General features: G+C 49.0%; 4 protein-coding genes across 4 annotated transcripts; 3 read left to right on the top strand and 1 right to left on the bottom strand.

Moving 5' to 3' along the window:
- Positions 1-1,116: 1,116 nt before the first annotated feature.
- GIQ15_06212 (Cytochrome P450 oxidoreductase GliF) lies at positions 1,117-2,486 on the top strand (the record flags this gene model as incomplete). The annotated part of the gene is made up of 6 exons (XM_033553629.1): positions 1,117-1,149; positions 1,207-1,489; positions 1,549-1,649; positions 1,711-1,853; positions 1,917-2,275; positions 2,338-2,486. 6 exons carry the CDS (start codon positions 1,117-1,119, stop codon positions 2,484-2,486), a joined length of 1,068 nt encoding a protein of 355 aa, XP_033404773.1.
- Positions 2,487-3,895: 1,409 nt separating this feature from the next.
- On the top strand, positions 3,896-8,151 carry GIQ15_06211 (ABC a-pheromone efflux pump AtrD; the record flags this gene model as incomplete). The annotated part of the gene is made up of 6 exons (XM_033553628.1): positions 3,896-4,356; positions 4,423-4,862; positions 5,211-6,068; positions 6,702-7,043; positions 7,097-7,219; positions 7,277-8,151. The coding sequence occupies 6 exons, from the start codon at positions 3,896-3,898 to the stop codon at positions 8,149-8,151; spliced, it is 3,099 nt and encodes a 1,032-aa protein (XP_033404772.1).
- Positions 8,152-9,191: 1,040 nt separating this feature from the next.
- On the bottom strand, positions 9,192-10,758 carry GIQ15_06210 (uncharacterized protein; the record flags this gene model as incomplete). Its single annotated transcript, XM_033553627.1, has 8 exons — positions 9,192-9,252; positions 9,301-9,720; positions 9,844-9,981; positions 10,041-10,097; positions 10,144-10,168; positions 10,219-10,339; positions 10,392-10,503; positions 10,571-10,758. The coding sequence occupies 8 exons, from the start codon at positions 10,756-10,758 to the stop codon at positions 9,192-9,194; spliced, it is 1,122 nt and encodes a 373-aa protein (XP_033404771.1).
- Positions 10,759-11,073: 315 nt separating this feature from the next.
- GIQ15_06209 (putative Cytochrome P450 monooxygenase) lies at positions 11,074-13,060 on the top strand (the record flags this gene model as incomplete). Its single annotated transcript, XM_033553626.1, has 5 exons — positions 11,074-11,464; positions 11,521-11,703; positions 11,767-12,083; positions 12,173-12,581; positions 12,681-13,060. The coding sequence occupies 5 exons, from the start codon at positions 11,074-11,076 to the stop codon at positions 13,058-13,060; spliced, it is 1,680 nt and encodes a 559-aa protein (XP_033404770.1).
- Between the last annotated feature and the right edge of the window lie 1,837 nt (positions 13,061-14,897).

Here is a 14,897-nt window from a genome sequence, read left to right as displayed (position 1 = left end):
AGGAGATTGGTGTTGAGTATTTCATTGTTTGTTATTAATATGATGAAGAGCTTGAAAAATACAAGAATGTCAGCGAAGAAGTGTCGACTTACCCTTTTGGTCAATAACAGTCACGTGATTATAACCAAGATGATCACGTGTATTATTTGATTATATAATAAGAGTTAAAAATAAGAAATTTAGGTTTTAGGGTTCCGGAGTCTTATTTTTAGGGTTGTGAACTTGTGATAACAGTCGCTCCGAAGAGAATACCTTTTAGTTAAGAGTACGAGCCTTGCCCCCTAAGCTACCTCGTTAGATCTACTTTTACTCTCTAGGTCTCTCTTCAGGCTTTCTTTAGGCCTCCTAGATCTGCCCCTTAGGCCGCTCCCCAGGCCTACCCTTAGGTATCTTTAAGGGCTAGCTTGACTAAAAGGTCTTCTCTTAGGGGCCACTTTTAACTGAATAGTTTTCCACGACACTATACCTTAATGGGTAATAAAAGCGTGTGTGGATAGCCGGAAAGGCGCGACTGTACCAACACCCTTTATTTTATCAAATTGAAACGCTGGAAACGAGTATATGGCTGCAAACCAAAGACACGGACGGAACTGCCAAGATCTTTTGATATAAACAACAGGTACAATACTTAGGCGCCGGCTATGCCCTCGGCTTGTTCAAAGGATCCCCTGGGAATACGAGCGCCTCGGGGAAGGAATAACTCTTGGTGGAACATCCAAAAGGCTCTTGGTCCAATGCAAAGGCCTAAATGTAGGTCAACCCTGCAAAGTGTCTAACAAAGTCGCACATGCATCCTGGTGCTTGTGGCATTGGAATGAAGATCCCCGATTAGTACGCACGCAACACCCCCTCCGCTGGCTTTTGCTATATATAACAGAGCGGCCCTACCTACGATTTCATCAGAAGCATGAACGTCACAAAGGCCAACACCGAATCTAACTGTAACTAGAGTGACTTGCCAATATGGCCAACCTGTTAGAAGGAAATCCTACTGCTCACCTCGGGCTAGTGGTCTTGTTCCTTTTTGGGGCAGTCTTTATATGTCTAAAGATTGCTCCCTGGACCAGAAAGAGGCCTCTTACTCGTTTCCCAGTCATCCGGCTACAATCAAATGATATGAAGCCTGGTCTTATTCAAGGGTCAAAATTGGTATCTATCTATCCCCTGTCCTACCCAGTCTATAATAGACTGACATAATGGATTCAGTATCCGGGTCAGCCCTATGAGATCCAGGTCCCTGCACAGCGCATGATAATTCTCCCACGGCAACATCTGGATGAGGTGAAGAACTTTCCTGATAGTCAGATGAGCTTCAAGGCTTTGGTCAAGGATGCGATGGCTGGGGAGTATACGATGATTGCAACCCACGATCAGAGCCTCGCTACTGCCCTCAGACGTGATCTGACCCAAAACATAGTCCATGCTCACGAACTCCTACAAGATGAAGTGGTTTCTGTAGTTGAGGAGCATCTAGGGTTCTGTGGAAATGGTAAGTCATCTATGCGGGTAGCCTGTAGGTGATCCTTTTCTTTTGGTAACATTGATAAGATTACGTACCGGTGCAACTTTTGCCTAAACTTCTTGAGATGGTTACCTCGATGACAAGCTCTGTCCTTGTTGGCTCGCCGCTTTGTCACAATAAAGAATGGGTGTGTAAGGCCTGAAAAGTAACATTGCTACAATTGACATCTATTAACAATAGTCATATAGTTGAAATGCATGATGAAATACACGGAAGACGCTTTCAAGGCCGGGATGATTCTGCACATGACACCGCGCATAGTGCATCCCCTTTTGAACTGGTTCCTCCCCGAGCTACGGGCTGTCCGGCGGCACTATTCCACGGTCAAAAGGTTAGCAGCAGCATATACCTCTATATGGCAAGGATGCATTTATAACAGAATATGATGAGGCAGATTACTTGCACCAGTACTTCAGGAGCGCATTGAGAGACTGAGTAATCCTGGATTCCAGCCACCACGCGATATCATCCAATCTTTCATAGATATCAACGAAGTGAAAGGAAAGTCTTTAGATTTTCAAGCCACAAATCAGCTCATGGCCGCTTTTACCGCAATGCATACAACCTCAATGAATGCATGTCATGCCTTGTTCCACCTGGCTGCGGCACCAGAGTACAATGGCCCTTTAAGAAAGGAGCTTGAAACAGTTATAGCTGAGGAAGGGGGTATCACATCAAAGTCTGCGATGATGAAACTCCGAAAGTTGGATTCGTTCCTAAGAGAGACCCAGCGCTTAAATCCGTCTTCTTTTGGTATTGCACTCTTTCTCGATACCCGTTATAGTGCTTGAAAATTAACGAAATTTATTGCATAGTTGGTATGGAGCGCAAGGTGTTGGCTACTACAGAGCTTTCTGACGGTACAATCCTCCCGGCTGGATCTATACTTGGATTCAACTCCCTTGAAATCAACTATGATCCGCTATTGTGGGAAAATGCAGAAAAGTTTGATGGATTCAGGTAAGCGGGCTGATAATTACCCATTCTCTTTCTCATTCATACTTATTGTTGTCTACTTGCAGATTTGAAAGGCTACGTGCTGCTCAGGGGAACGAGCATAAATTCCAGGTATGCATTCATAGGCTGGTATCCAATTACACCTAAAGTGTATATTTCTAACTTAATTCGTAGGCTACATCAATTGGTCTTGAGAGCCTGTCCTTTGGCCTGGGTACTCATGCTTGCCCGGGTAGATTTTTCGCAATCAATGAAATAAAAATCCTCCTTGCTCATTTAATTCTCAACTATGATTGGGCATTTCCTGACGGGCAAGGTCGACCGGAAAATATTACACTTATCTCGGCCCTTCTGATTGATCCAAAATCAGAAGTTTTATGTAGGAGGAGGCAATGATAGAGTAACGCTTCTTTGCGTATGGAAAGATAGAAAATTTAGAATGGTAAATATAGATGGTACCCCTTTTTGGAAGGGAACAAGCGTATGATCGAACTATAGTCAATTGTTATATACTTGAGGGACCTCCCTAGGTTTTATATAGCTAGTTTTTGTTCACCTTCCTCCATTGTGGACACAGTGAGAATCATAGTTATTCCGGATGCAATAATCCCCAAGAAAAAAAAGCTTGTCTTAGCCTGATCTGATATATAAGTCTATGTCTCTTATTTCCTCTGTCTATCCTTTAGACTTGCGTCCAGTCTATCTCTTGGACTGTCCCCGGCGATTCTCTCGTTTGTTGCCCTAGTCTTCCATGGTCCATGTCTGCATCTGTAGTAGTGTCGCTCAGCCTGTCGTCCAATAACCAGATTGCCACTCGTAATTTTTCTCTCGTTCTCAAAGCGAGGCGAGGCAAGGCAGTGATATTATAGCCAATGACGGCTTAATGTAGTTCTTTGTTGAACCGTTAACGTGGTTGGTGAGCGTCGTCGTTCGTCTGAGTGGTTGAGAGAAGTCAGCAAGTCGAACTTCCAACCTCAACCTCGACCATCTCAAAACATCAGCCACCGCACCCTGTTTCAGGCCCAGCCAGGACGTTCATGCAAACTCCATGATCTTTGTACTTAGACACGCCTCGTCTCTATTCATCTGGGATAAATAGCGCTGGCAACTCCACAGGAACAATAGCAAGCAAGCCTCGACTAGCAGATAGCACAAAGAAAGCGAGGCTCATTCACCCTCTCAGACCAAAGTAATCACATTGAATGATACCAGCAATGTCTAGACCACAGAGAGTCCGTGACTATCTTTTCCTGCTGGCGTCCGAGTGGCTCGCCATGGCTTCTCTTCTATATTTTTCTCTCATCCCCGTGGACCATGGATCTCCTGCCTGAAGTTTGCAGCCAGCAGCTTCGATGAGAGCCCGCGGACTGCAAACCGACCTCCAACCACCACTAACGGCGTCACTGACTTGCTTCGATGTCTCATAGCTCGGCATCTAGCAAGCTATCGACAGATTCAAGGTCTGCCGATGAGCAGCGGCTGCGGGCAAAATGGGCGTCACTCTTCTACTTCACCTCCAGGAGGCATATTGCCCCCTTGATCTTAGCACTCGCCTTCAGCGTTGCCTGTGGTCTTACTGTTCCCTTACTTGCCTGGATACTCGGCAGGCTATTTAACGCGTTTTCTAATTTTGCTTCTCATTCGATCTCTGCTGGCCAGCTGCTGTCGGATACTTCTCTCGAGTGCACATACTTTTTAGCCATCGGTTCCGGCATTTGGTTTTTGGACTGTGTATACTTTTCACTATGGGTTATTTTCGGAGAGCTACAGGCTAAGAATGCGAGGAAATGGGCATTTGAAGAGCTGCTGCACAAGGATATGCAGTGGTTTGACGGAGTACCTGATGGCCTCCCTGCCGTCTTGCCTCGAATCCAAGCGTACGCCGAAAAGCTTTGAGTTACACTGATTCTATCATGGTACACTGCTGACGGCTTTCTATCTAGATATATTCGTGACCTTCAACTCGCAACGTCTCAGCCGCTGGGAGCTACAGTTTACAATCTTACTGCCTCAATAGTAGCCCTGGTGTTGGCTATGTACATATCTTGGAGCTTAACGCTCGTATGCCTTGCGAGCGTGCCCATATGCGCGATTATAATTGCGGTCTTCTCGTCAAAGATCCAACCAAAGATCACGTCTCAGCAGGCAGAACTCACAAGGGCGTCAAAAATTGTGACCACGGCCATCTCCTCCATCGATGTGGTGAAACATTTCAACGGACTAGAAACGGAAGCCGAGAAGTATAAAGCAGCAATTGGGGTAGCTGCTGGTTGGTACTATAAGGAAGCCCTCTACAGTGCCTCGCAGATTGGCCTTATCTCCCTTTTAACCTTTGGCATGTTTGTACAGGGCTTTTGGTACGGCAGCTACCTTGTGGGTAAGGGTGCGTTAAGTGCAGGTGAAGTATTGACGACGTTTTGGGCGTGTCTGCAGGCGACACAGTCCATAGAAGAAATTATACCTCGCTTGATCGTTCTTGAAAAGGGACGTACCGCTGCAGCGGCTCTGACACATATATTCAAAGACTCGTGCCATGCTTGCACTTCTCGAAACTTGAGGGGCAAGAGCCTCTCGCCCATGTTTTGCGAAGGTGATATTAGATTTTCAGAGGTAATTATGTCTTTACTTAAAATAACTAGGTTCTTATATGCTCACTATTGTTAGGTTACATTCGCCTATCCCTCGCAACCAGATAGAAGAGTATTGGATAATTGCTCTTTCTTCTTCCCAGCCGGTGATACAACTTTCGTTGCTGGCAAAAGTGGCTCCGGAAAAAGCACAATCGGGAATTTACTCATGGGCTTCTATGCACCAACCTTTGGGGAGGTATATATCGACGACAGATTGATTCAAACTTTGGACGTGAATTGGATCCGTAACAATATTACCCTGGTTCAGCAAGAGAGCATCCTTTTCAATGAATCAATATTAAAGAATATCACCTTCGGCTCCCAGGATGCCGAGAATATCACAGCCCGAGATATATCCGCGGCCACGAAACTCGCTGGTCTTCAAGATACCATCCTTAGCTTCCCCTTGGGGCTTGACACGATTGTTGGCACCGGTGGCAGTTCATTGAGTGGAGGCCAGCGCCAAAGGGTAGCATTGGCAAGAGCAAGATTGAGGGATACTCCAATCTTGATACTCGACGAGTCCACCAGCGCAATAGACTACTCTGGGAGAATTCACTTGATGAATTCCATTCGTGCCTGGCGACAGGGGAAGACCACCATCATTATCACCCACGACCTGTCTCAGATTCGATCGCAAGATTTTGTGTATGTTGTCGACCAAGGGAGAATTGCACAGCAGGGCTATAAGCATGTCCTAGAGAAACAAGCAGCCGGCATCTTTGACCTTAGCCATCTTGTAACTTTACCACCAACGTCCACATCACCTCCGATCTGGACTCCGAAAGCCACTTCCCCTCCGCTAGAACGAAGGAGGGGGTCAGGCTTTAGCAGCGTGGAAAACCGGGTGGCCGAGCGGCGCTCATTACCAACACCCCTTTCTCCATTCTTTCACCGCAGCATTTCCGTTGAGCGAGCCTATGCAGAGGCAGACCAAACCGGACGGCTGCGGCCAACCAGTATATCTGGAAGCCCTTTCGAGCCCATGAGCCCCAAGTTCAAAGATCCATTTAGTGATGAAAGGGCCTTGGGCTTGAATGCGTGGAACGATAAAAGGATCGAGCAACAATTAGAGCATGTACCAGTTTCGTCCCCAAGCCACCAACCACCCTCATCTTCACAACCAGATAAACAAGCTCAGCCAAAAATTTATACTATATTACAAATACTTTCGACAGTGGTACCATCTTTATCGTTTTCGGACAGGATATCGCTACTTCTCGGATTCATAGCTGCATTTTTCCATGCCGCTGCAACGCCATGTTTCTCCTACCTGTTCGCACAGTTATTAAGCACTTTCTTCATAGTTGAAAATAGGCCTCAACGAGCGAAACAATGGGCTCTTGCAGTCTTGGGCATATCGTTTGTTAACGGAGTAGCATCATTCTTTATGCACTATCTCCTTGAACGATGTGGGCAAGCCTGGATAGATCAATTTCGTTACAAAGCCATTCGGAGGGTCCTACAACAGTGTAAATCCTGGTTTGAAAAAGACGAGAACAGCCTTTCAAATTTGACACACTGTTTGGATCGGAACCCTGAGGAAATGAGAAATTTACTTGGACGATTTGCATGTTTCATGTTTGTTGCAGCCGTCATGACTCTGATCGGGTTTATCTGGGGAGTGGCAGTGTGCTGGAAGCTGGCTCTAGTTGGAGCTGCCACTGCGCCTCCTCTGTACGGCCTGACGAGGCTCTATGAGAAGATCAGTGGATTTTGGGAGAACAGGTCGAATCAAGCTAGCGAGACGATGGCGGGATTGTTTACTGAAACGTTTCTTGATATTCGAACGGTTCGATCGTTGACCTTGGAATCATACTTCCATACCAAGCACGATAGGGCTAATTACAAGACTCTGACAATTGGGATCAAGAGAGGTTGCTATTCTGGCCTGTTCTTTGGGTTTTCAGAATGTTCAATTCTTTTCGTCTACGGTAAGGAGCTCGCTGGATTCTTTGCTTTTGATACTCGTCTAACGTAATCCTAGCTCTCGTCTTCTACTACGGGGCAGTTCTTGTTTCGAGCTCTCAGTATTCAGCCAAGGATATCCTAATGGTGTTCTCAATGTTGCTCTTTAGCATGGCGAATGTGAAAGGAGTGCTCGCACTGGGTGAGTTCACTATCATTCCTATCATCTGCCTTCGTACTCACATGTAGTGGCTTTCAGTTCCACAGATCAGCTCTTCCAAAGACTCTGCAACTAGGGTTCTGCAGCTAGTCAACATGCAGGACGATCAGTCGCATGAACACCAGGGTAGTCTGCGCATCCCAGACCCGGCTCCTCTAAATTTCAGCGGCGTGGATTTCAGTTACCCGAATCGGCCAGAAAAGAGAATCCTGAAGAACTTCAACCTGACGATCCCCTCGGGTTCCTGCACTGCGATCGTTGGGCCCTCGGGTTCGGGGAAGTCGACCGTATCCTCGCTGCTGCTTGCGCTCTATCCATCTCCGCCGTCCCAAAGTAACAAGGGCACCGTCACGCTGGGTGGCGTAAACATCCGCAACATCCATGTCCCTACTCTGCGTTCATTGATCTGTATCGTCCCACAGGACCCTACACTCTTCCCTGCCTCGATCAAGGATAACATCACCTACGGCCTTGCCGAAAGCTCCCCACTCAACACGATGGAGAATATCCAAGCAGCAGCCACGGCAGCAGGAATTCACGACTTTATCTCTTCGCTACCATCTGGCTATGGCACGCTCGTTGGAGATGGCGGAATAGGTGTTTCTGGCGGCCAGGCCCAAAGAATTGTGATTGCCCGGGCACTTGTTCGTCGTCCGCGAGTGCTCATATTAGACGAGGCAACATCTAGCCTTGACGTCGAGAGCGCCACTGTGATTAGACAGACGGTGGCAAAGCTGATGGCATCTGGACGGAGGTTGACGGTGATTATAATCACACATGCAAGGGAGATGATGGAGCTGGCGGATAACGTGGTGGTCGTGGACGGGGGCACAGTGGTTGAAGAAGGACCATTCGCAGACCTGAGCAGTCGAAGTGGCGGGAGGTTGAGACGGCTCTTGAGGATGCAGCTGTAATTATATCTAATATTGTTCTATGGAGTACTGTTATTTGTGTATAGCCGCTTCACACTTCACATCTAGTATAGTATAACCCCACCGTTTAATCTTCCGTACTCCGTACAGCCGAGCAAGCAGACATGGCACCAATAATCCCACCCTCCACCTACTCGTGGAATCGACTCGTGGAATCGACTCGTGAATATCGAGCGGGAGGCAGGAAAAAGAAAGGTGAAGCGAACCTTAGGCGAGCCGATCGCCAGCGTTCGTCTTTTAACCAAGATTCAAGATTCATGGAGTCGCCCCCGTCTTAAGGGATCTGAGACCGCTAATAGGCCGTCGAGGCCAGGCTTAAGCATTGAGGCGTAGATTAGCGTCTGATATTAGGATGCGATGTATCTGAATCGTGGGGTTTGAGGCCCTGGAGGACACGCCACGGCGTATAAAGAGTTCGAGCCGGCCTCCTTTCCTCTCTCTCTCTCTCTCTCTCTTCTCGAGTCTTCTCTGCTGGTGTTTTTATCTATTTGGCCATGGTATGGACTTTACAGGTGCATAGGCTGGGCTAGTTTTTCGATTTTTCTAGTATAAAAAAGAGAGAATTCTTCATGATACATAATACCATCTGTCTTCCGCTGTCATCACGATCATAATCATAGATGCTGTTACTGTTGACCCTTAACAGAGTCTCTTCCCTTCCCCTTCCCTCTTCTCCCCAGACTGGCCGTTTTCCTACCCTACAATGCCGCCGCTGAAATAACACCAAAGAAAAAAAGACGTTCCCAAAAGACCAGATCAGATCCAGCGTGCTCAAACAAGTCTATGGCCCGGGTTGAATGTAAGAGGATGGATGAATGAATATTAAAAAAAAAAACAAAGAGACAGATCGCATGACGCAAAACCTGGGGCAGTTCGATCGAACGCCGAGGGCAGGAGACGGAATGCAAACGAGACGCGAAATGTGGTATAAGGCCATAATTCCAGAAATGGGTATAACATCCCGAGACGATGAGATGGCTGCAAAATATGATAAGGGAAAGAAAAAAGAGGAAAGGCCAAGGTTAGTCGTCTTCGGAGAACTTTCGCTTCCCCATACCTGGCTTTCTAGCTGTTATAACACGTCTGGACAGGTTAGTGATGGATCTCGATCCCTGAAGGAGAAGTACGTACACGATATTATACCCATGATATGAGCGGTTGGAGAGGTCCTTCCTGAGGCCGACGAGGAAGACCTCCATCTCCTCTCTGGACCAGCCGAGGACTTCGACGAGCAAGCCGAGCGCATACGGCTGGATGGCATCCGAATACTGAACATTCTGATAGCGGCCGGCGAGTTTCAGCTCTGGGTCCTTGGGCCAGGTATTTATCGGCAGCTTGAACTGCTGCTCCTTTACGTCGACGAACCCAGCGTCCTGGATCCACTTCTTGATGTTTTCAGGCGCCGTGAGGGTCTGTCCGATCAGGCTGCATGCTTTGATACAGTTTGACTCCCACTGACGCAGGTAGCAGTCCTCGGGGATCGAATCGTCGTCGCAGGTTGCATATACGTCGGTTTCCTTGGCTTCGATGTAGCCGCCGGGCATCAAGTTGCTATCACTGTCAGCTACCAAACTAAACACTGGAACCTCACGGGAGCGGGAACGGGAGCGGGACGAGAAAAAAAAATAAAAGTAAAAGGTGAGAGGTTTAGGTTCGTGAAGTTAGCGGACATACTCGTATATCTGAGATAGCAGACGCTGCCAGTCGCGAATTGCGCCATTGAGGTTCTGGAAATGGATGAGGTCGAACCTCTGCCTGAAGGTCCATTCGCTTTCGGCGTCGTCGATCTCGAAGGAGATGTTGGGAGAGACCCTGCGAAGGTGAGAATGTGCTGAGAGAATAGGCTGCGAGAAGGGTGATGATGTACTGACCAGGTAGGCTGGATGGGCGAGATGTCTGTTCCTATAACGTGTGTGGCCGGGAACGCGCTGTCGGGCGGTTAGAACGAAACGACAGCAGGAAGAACGAACTCACTCTGCAACATCCAAAGCCCAGATGCCTGTCCAGTCAGTATACAAGAGATAAAAAGAGAGAGAGAGGGAGACGTACCTGTGCCGGTGCCGACGTCGAGGATTCTCTCCGGGCTGTCTGAGATGGGCGCGAAGACGAGCCGCCCGCCAAAGAGCATGCCGTATATGTGCTGGAGAAAGTCATGGCGATCGGACTCGGCCTGTCACAGTTAGAAACAGCGATATTATAGATGCTAAGATGAAGAGGCAGACCTCGTCGTTGGGCAGACAGTATCGCCCTTCTCTGAAGGACGCATAGCGGCGTCCGTTCCTGTAGACGTAGCTGGTGATGCTGGAGGTCAGAGACTGCAGCGAGTTCTCATCGCTACACAGGTTAGAAGACATTAAGAAGACATTACGAAGAAGACATTAAGAAGAGAGAAGAGACTTACCTATCGCTGCCGACGGCGGAATCGCTGTCGTCGTCGTCGTCTTCGTCCGGTGCGATCTGGGGCACATCCTCAGGCTCAGCGGCGACGGCGACGGCGACGCTCTCGTCTGGCGATGTCTTTGGCAGCTTCGCCGGCCTGGGACCATCGCTCTCCTCGGCCTCTGTAGCAGCAGGAGATGTAGCGGCCATGGCTGGAGGTGCGAAGGAGAAGGAAAACGACTCCAGCCACGGCGTATATAAGTTGTCGGCCCGGATGGCAGACATCGCTCTTTGTTACGACAGTGAATACAGATAGACAGGAATACAGACAGACAGGAATACAGGTAGACAGACAGAATACAGACAGGAATACAGAAGAGTGAAAGACAGAGTGAATAAGGGACAGAGAGAGAGTATAGAAGTATAAGTATAGACATGGTATCCCCTGTGTTCTCTTACCCTGACTCTCATCCCGGCCTCCTCTCACCAACACCTCGACCAGATATCATAGAAAGGACAGAAAGAATGGCGACGATGACGGCGCTGGCTGTCGCCGCTGCTGTCGGCCTGCTCTGTCACTGGCAGCTCTTCAGTCGCGGCGAGTGGGAGAAACATACGCCCGCCGTCGCTGCTGTCTACTTCATCGCGGCCGTGGGCTTGCTCGCCGGTCTACTTCTGCGGCTGTCTCTCTACGACTCGCTCGCGACGCTGGCAGCGCTCTCGTCTTCGCATCTCGCGGCCCTGTTCGCCAGCATCTGCCTCTACCGGCTCTGTTTCCATGCGCTGAAGCAGTTTCCAGGGCCCGTCGTTGCCAAACTGTCGGGCTTTTGGTCTGTTGGATGCGCGCTGCCACAGTTCAAGTTCCACGAAGCCGTCCAGGGCCTTCACCGAGAACACGGCGACTTTGTCCGTATCAGTGGGTTGACGCTCTTCTCTTGTTGATTATGGCACTGGCTGACTGTTTGAGCATAGGACCGCGTGAGATCTCGGTCAACAATGTCGCTGCCGTGCGTGATATCCATGGCTTCGGCTCAGTGTGTCTCAAGGGACCCTTCTACGATCTCAACTATCCGTCCAGGTCTCTGCAGATGACGCGAGACAAGGCCTTTCATACGAAGAGACGGCGCACCTGGGACCGCGGGTTCAGTCCAAAAGGTGCCTGCTCGCCCGGACTCTCCTCGCCCTGAACGGTCTACTTGCTAACTTGTTTCCTTATAGCACTGAGCGAGTATGAACCTCGCGTGTTCCAGCACTGCTCAGACTTGGTCAAGCAGCTCTCTAGCCTGGAGGGAACGCCAGTCGACATTGGCAAGTGGTTCAAGTACTTTGGTTTTGATGTCATGGGCGATCTCAGCTTCGGACGCTCGTTCGACATGCTCAGGTCCGGCAGCCCTCACTTTCTCTTTGGCATGATGGAAGCCGGCAAGCCAGTCGTCGGCACCCTCATCGGTGTCCCCTGGCTCTTCATCCTCTTTCAAAAGTTGCCCGGCATCAGTCGTGTTCGCGCGAACTGGATCTCCTGGTGCGGCAAGCAGGTGCAGGAGCGGAAAAAGGCATGTCCTCCCTTCTATACTATGGATTGATCTATGTCTACGGATTACAGACTAATGTTGAATATTGATAGCTGGGCACGACGCGGCTGGACTTGTTCTCCTACATCCTGGGCAACGATCTTAATGAACAGGTCAACGACGGCGATCTGACTTACGATGCCGAACTGGCCATCGTAGCTGGCAGCGAGACGACCGCACTCAACCTCACTACAGTGCTCTACCTGCTCGCCCTGCACCCGCACCAGAAGAAGGCTCTGCAGGCAGAGATCGACCAGCTGGTACCGACCATCGACCAGCTCTCGCACCAAAAATTGGCCGGCAGCCCCGTCCTCGAAGGCTGCATCAACGAAGCACTGCGCCTATACCCTCCTGTGCCCAGCGGCGTGCAACGTCTTACCCCACCCCAGGGCGCCATGATTGCAGATAGATGGATTCCTGGAGACACGATCGTCTCGACTCCCACCTACTCCCTCCATCGCGGTACGTATCACAATCATCCCTGTCTAACTTTTTTCCCTTTTTTTTCCTTTTCGTATTCCTAATTACTAGCACTGACATGGTATAAATTACCCGATCTAGATAGCAGATACTTCGTCCAGCCCGCTAATTTCATCCCCGAACGCTGGTCTTCCAAGCCTGACCTGATCATCCGGAAGGATGCATTCAATCCCTTTCTGGCAGGCAAATATTCCTGCGCCGGACGTCCGCTGGCAATGATGGAGATGCGCATGCTCCTGGCCATGGTCGTCAGGCTGTTTGACTTCAACTTCCCAAAGGAGAGTCGCGTGGGCGCTGACAAGCTCTACGACGGCAAGGGCGGGTTCAGAGACTACTTTACGGCAGACGCACCAACCGTTCCCCTGGTTTTCACCAAGCGTTCCCTTGATAGAGCCAACGGCCTTGACAGAGCGAATGGCTTTGACCGAGCCAATGGTCTTGATCGAGCCAATAGAGCTTGAGCGGTTTGTTCTCTCCTCTTACCCTCCCTACCTCACACTGATCCTTTTACCCTTTTATCCTTCTAATATCTCGCTTCGTTCTTCCTTTTTCCTCTCTCCTCTTCTAAGCGGGCGGCCGGGCACTTTTCTTTCTATCCCCGTTTCGGGTGTATATTCATAACGAGTTTAAAGCCGAAATGATGAACGAGACATGAGGCTCTTTTCTTTTTCTCCTTGTTTTTTTTCTTTCCTTTTTTCTCTTTCTTTCTCATGTCATAACTGACGAGTTTCCTTTCTGTACCTCCTTTATTACCCTCTATGAATTCAGATGCGAACTGAGAAATAATCAAGATGAATGCGGACGGCAGCACAGAATCTCGTTGAGCTGGACCTTTTCTTTTTCCTCATTGTCACCAACACAAAGAAAGAAAAGAAAACGGGCCAGACATTAATGTTGGACAAACACCAGATTCAATTTCAGGCGAAGTCGCGCTGGACAGGAAGATAGAAAAAAAACACTTGTCTCTGTCTGAACGCATGTTCCGGTTGCGCGCGCATAGCGGTCCACCCGATATACCCAGCATGAAGGGCGCACGAGAATCGGTTTTGCAAATCCATAGCCATTAACGATAAAACGTATAAATTATATGTTGGGAGTCTTGAAACGTCGTACCAACTCCGACCCGCTGAATGGGAAACGTCCACCCCCGAACCAACCTGACGGGACCCGGCATTCGGTCCATCCATTACTTCCCTGCGAGAGTGTGTGATTTGCTACCAGCCCATGAGGATCCAACATGCCGGGCTCTGGGGTGGACGCACTACACGGCGTTGCATCATGAGAAATGATTAGGCGAAAAGATCGCTTTTTTGGGTTTCCCTTTCTTTCCTGCATAAGGTTTTCAGAAAAGGATACAGGTAAATCCAAAATATATATCCCATCTAGCCAGGTGCAAGGTATGTAGAGTTTCGTCTGCTGGTTGGCTGGTTTAAAGCACACTCACTCCGCATTTATTGTGTGATCAGCCCGCTTGAACTAACTGCAGGTCTGCATTTGATTCCGCCCTGAATCCCGAGTTCTCATTATAGTACGTAGCCGATATATCTGATATACCGCAGGGATATGCATGCAGCTCTGTACGAAAGTACGGAATATAGCTGCATATATTCTGGCGTGATTTCGGTAGCAGGCAGTCTATTTTGTTAGAGAAGCCGTGATTGCATGATGGACAGCGCTGGTCGGGATATGTTCCAGGGGTTCCCTGGTCCCCCGTCTTGAGTAGTATTTGGGCCAGAGGCCGTTTAATTTGTCCGCTTCGAAGTTAGATAAACGTTATTCACTAGAACGTCCAAGGGACGCATACGAGTATGCTCTCTCTTTAACTCTCTAGTTTTCTCGTTCAGGGCCTAGGATGCAACCGTATACGAGTCAGATACGGCGTCACGCACAACATATCGCCCTGTTCAATCCTCTGCAAAAGGGATGCCGAGTTCTAGCCTGCAACTAGATATCGAAATTGTCGTCCTCGGCGATTTCGGCGTGCGAAAAGGGTTTCTGGCGACGCCGGGCCACTCGGTAACCCTTGATCGACGGATCGGCTCAGTGGCTTTCCGCTCCCCATAGTTCCATAACTCTTCAAGGTTTAACGATGTTAAACCAGAGGAAACCTTGCTTTGTCTGTCATCTGGGGTTGCTGGTCCATGTCTTCTCAGGCCATATCTGTTGGTCGGCTTTCTGTATCATATGTTTTCATATATTATTAATATCGAGAGAATTGGCATCTGCAGGCGGCCAGGCACTCTACCCCAGGCTATATCCCACGGTAACCAGTAACGTGGAATATTTTAATATCGCTTT

Source organism: Arthroderma uncinatum (assembly GCF_011692745.1).
Source record: "Arthroderma uncinatum strain CBS 119779 chromosome Unknown scaffold4, whole genome shotgun sequence".
Lineage (NCBI taxonomy): Eukaryota > Fungi > Ascomycota > Eurotiomycetes > Onygenales > Arthrodermataceae > Arthroderma > Arthroderma uncinatum.
Note: the sequence above shows the minus strand (reverse complement) of the source record. Positions and strands in the feature narration are given on the sequence as shown.